Source organism: Rasamsonia emersonii, assembly GCF_000968595.1.
Source record: "Rasamsonia emersonii CBS 393.64 chromosome Unknown ctg1118621759975, whole genome shotgun sequence".
In the NCBI taxonomy this organism is placed as follows: domain Eukaryota; kingdom Fungi; phylum Ascomycota; class Eurotiomycetes; order Eurotiales; family Trichocomaceae; genus Rasamsonia; species Rasamsonia emersonii.
This window is the reverse complement of record NW_013563312.1, coordinates 1-3,269: the sequence shown is the minus strand read 5'-3', so window position 1 is coordinate 3,269 and position 3,269 is coordinate 1. Positions and strand designations below refer to the sequence as shown.

General features: G+C 58.4%; 1 protein-coding gene across 1 annotated transcript; it reads right to left on the bottom strand.

Annotated features, from left to right (window-relative positions):
• Positions 1-1,060: 1,060 nt before the first annotated feature.
• On the bottom strand, positions 1,061-2,407 carry T310_1081 (uncharacterized protein; the record flags this gene model as incomplete). Its single annotated transcript, XM_013476023.1, has 3 exons — positions 1,061-1,757; positions 1,794-1,869; positions 2,266-2,407. The coding sequence occupies 3 exons, from the start codon at positions 2,405-2,407 to the stop codon at positions 1,061-1,063; spliced, it is 915 nt and encodes a 304-aa protein (XP_013331477.1).
• Positions 2,408-3,269: the final 862 nt, after the last annotated feature.

The window sequence follows — 3,269 nt, the reverse complement described above, 5'->3', positions numbered from 1 at the left end:
CCTGCTGGGTCAAGCGGCGCCAGGCCAGGGTTACTCCCGAACAGGGCGCCAAGCTAAGCTGAAGACCTTAAATCTGGCAACTAGGCGTAGTTTATCCCAATCATCCATCATGTCAGGGAATGGCGCGCCCGCAGCTGATGAAGGCCCTGCTGGGTGCTCGGGTTTCGCTTTGCATGGCGTTTCAGAAACAAGACGGTCTCCTCCCAGGTCGGCAAGAAGGGCAAATCCTGATTCCTCGAGAAGGGGACGGGGGTACTAGAGCCATGGAACGCTGTGGGTGTGGGATTCTGGTACACTAATTTATTAGCCACATGACGATGGATGATGGATGGATGGGAGTGGTGGATCGAGGTTGTCTTTTTTTTTCCTTTTTTTTTTCCCTTCTTTTTCCCAAGCCAATGCTCTGGAAATTACTCCGATGAAGAAGCTTCAGCGTCGAGATTGATGGAGGAAGAGAGCGAAACGAACAATGTTTGTATTGCAATTAGAAACAAGAATCATATTGGCTGGGCCATGACGGGGATGACGACACAGTTTCGAGGGCCTATGCAGGTACTGCCGGGCAAGCCAACGAGGAGGTCTGTGCCTTGCCACACCGCAACATACGGGTAGTTAGAACCGGGGGGATTATTTGTCATCATCCTCCAGCCGACGTCAGAAGCTACGGGAGACCAAGAGAGTGGTAATCAGGAGACCTGTGACTGAGCAAGATTTTTCTTCTCCTGCCATCGACATTGATGTTGTAAATCTGCTTCGGACGTAAGTGGCAGCTCGCAACGTGCTATCACTCCCCATCCCCCGAAACTCGTGGTAGGACAGTCGGGCACCATTCGACATCCGTGGTTTGCTGTCATCCTTGTCCTGATTTCCTGTTTGCTGAACTGTCGGTGTCAGCTGGACACACTATCCAACTGTCACGGCGCATGGCGTCTTTTTATACTCTTGTCACTCCCGTGTACTGCAAGCTGCCTCACCTGCCTCACCGCTTTTAGAGCGACTTGACGCTGGTGACGTTTTGGTTTTGGGCTTCATGCCTGGCGCATTGCTTGCTTGCGCATCTCTACCAGACGAGGATCCCCACATGGGCTGCGCTGTAAGCGTGTAAATGCCCTGTCATTGCTCTGTGCAGTCTGGAGCAGAGGGCGCTGCGTGTGGCAGACCGCCTATGATGACAGTGGTACGAGGCTGTAAGGATACCGTTTGCCGCCGTACGGTACGGGCTAGTACCGGCCACCCTAGCCCACGATCCGTAGCCGTAGCCGGGCCTGCGTCCCCCGTCCCCGGCCCCGTCCGCGTCTCCGTCCGCGCCTATCCATCGCATGCAGCCTTGGGCCAGGGCGGCCCTTGAGTTCCAAACGGCGCCCAACCCGGCTGGCCACCAGCAGCTGATCCCCATGGAACTGCGATGGGGCCCAGCAGAAGGGCCCTCGTCCATGTCCACGGGTCGTTGGCGCGTTGGGCCGCCCTGCCCAGCTGGCGACTCAGCGCCGCCAGACGCCCAACCGCACCCAACCGGCCCATCACCGCCCATCGTGCCTCTGCGTCCCTTGGTTCCCTGCCTGTTGCCCTGCTCCGTTCCAGAATCCCCTCCAGCCAGCAGCGACACTCTTCCCGTTTCCAGGATTCCTGGCCTATGGACCGGCCCCAAGCCAAGGTCGAAAATTTCCCACCCTCCCGTCTGTCTTCCCGCCTTCCGCTTTCCGCCTGCGCTTGTTCCTCTGCCCATCGCGTGTCTCGCGTGTGTTCCCGATCCCTCCCTGCCATCTGCGTTTTCCTGCTAGCCCGTTACCCACAGGGCGCCGCATCCGCGACCAGGCACGGCAGCCACTTTTTCAACAGCCTTGATCGCCGTCCCGTCTGCTTCGTTCTCTGCCTTTTTTTTTTAACCCACAATTCTCCTGCCCTCGTGTTGCTCGTTCTGTGCTGCTGTTCCCCGATCCGCTCTGCATTCTGCATTCTGCATCGCGCGGTGCCCCGTGGCCGTCCGGCTGCATCAATTCCCACCAGCACGCAGCAAGGTTATTTCGTCCAAGCCACTCCGTCCACCGCTCGCTGGGCTAGTCGGCTGCTGGATCTCGACTAAGTCGCTAACTCCCGCATGCGCTACTGCCAGGCCTGGGACTAAGCGGCTCCCTAAGTCACTAGCCAGCCTAGCCTAACCCCGCTGCGGTCTGGTCCCGGCAGGCACTTTTTTTTTGTCCTTCGTGACTGGAATCCACTCTATTTAATATTCTGATCGTTTCCACACACACACCACCCACGCACCTCCAGCCCTCAACGTCATATCGCCGAGCAATCCGCCCTCCTGGCCGTCCTTGTCTCGGTCGCTCCCTTTCACTCCCTCGCCTCCTCTTTGTTTGCCTCCCCGGTCCTCCCGCCCGGAAACCCCTTCTTCGCGTTCCCCCATCTCTGCGAATTGGGCCTCTCGCTGCTCCCGTCGACCACGAGGCTATGCTAGCCTTGCACATCACCCGACCGCCGCTGGTAATCTCTCTGATTCGTCGTGCCTGGTGCTGACCGGTCTCCATCCGAGCGCGTCCGCCGGTCCTGCCGGATTTGTTCCTCTCGTCTCGACAGCACCTTCCGGCTAGCATTCCTGCCCACACGCTGAACGGGCGTCCTCACATCATCTTGCGTCCTTCCCGTCCTTTTTTTTTTCTGACCCTCTCTCGCCTTTCGCTCCTTCCCCTCCTCTCGTTGTGTCCGCAGCGTCACGCGTCTGCCTGTCTCACCAATGTCCAACAACCCCAACGAATACAACGACCCCAATCGACAGGGACAGTATCCACCGCAGCAGTGGAACGCCAGTCAGCCTGACGAGAAATCGAAATCGACTTCGACCTCCGCTGCACCGCAGCCGCCGTCGTCACAGGCCCAGTACCCTGTAAGTCCAGACCCATACGTCAGATTATATACTTGCCCTCGCGCTCCCCCTCCGTGCCCCCGATCTGGCTGGCCCTCTTTGTTCTTGTCCTCGACTGGTGTTTCTTTCCCTCACCGGCCTTATTCTTCTCAGCACCATTCTGCTGTTGTCTACATGCCCTGTCCCTTGCCATTGTGACCCTGCGCTTCTCGTGAAGGCCGCGTAGAGCCTCGTCGTGGAGCTTCGCTGACTTCTAGTGACCCTGAAGTACCCGCCGTCATCATATCCGCCGTCATCGTACCCGCCTTCGTCGTATCCGCCGCCTCCATCCTCTGAGCAAGACCGCGCGGGGGCTCCGGCATACCAATACCCTCCTCCGTCAAATTACTCCCCCCACCCCCTTCCT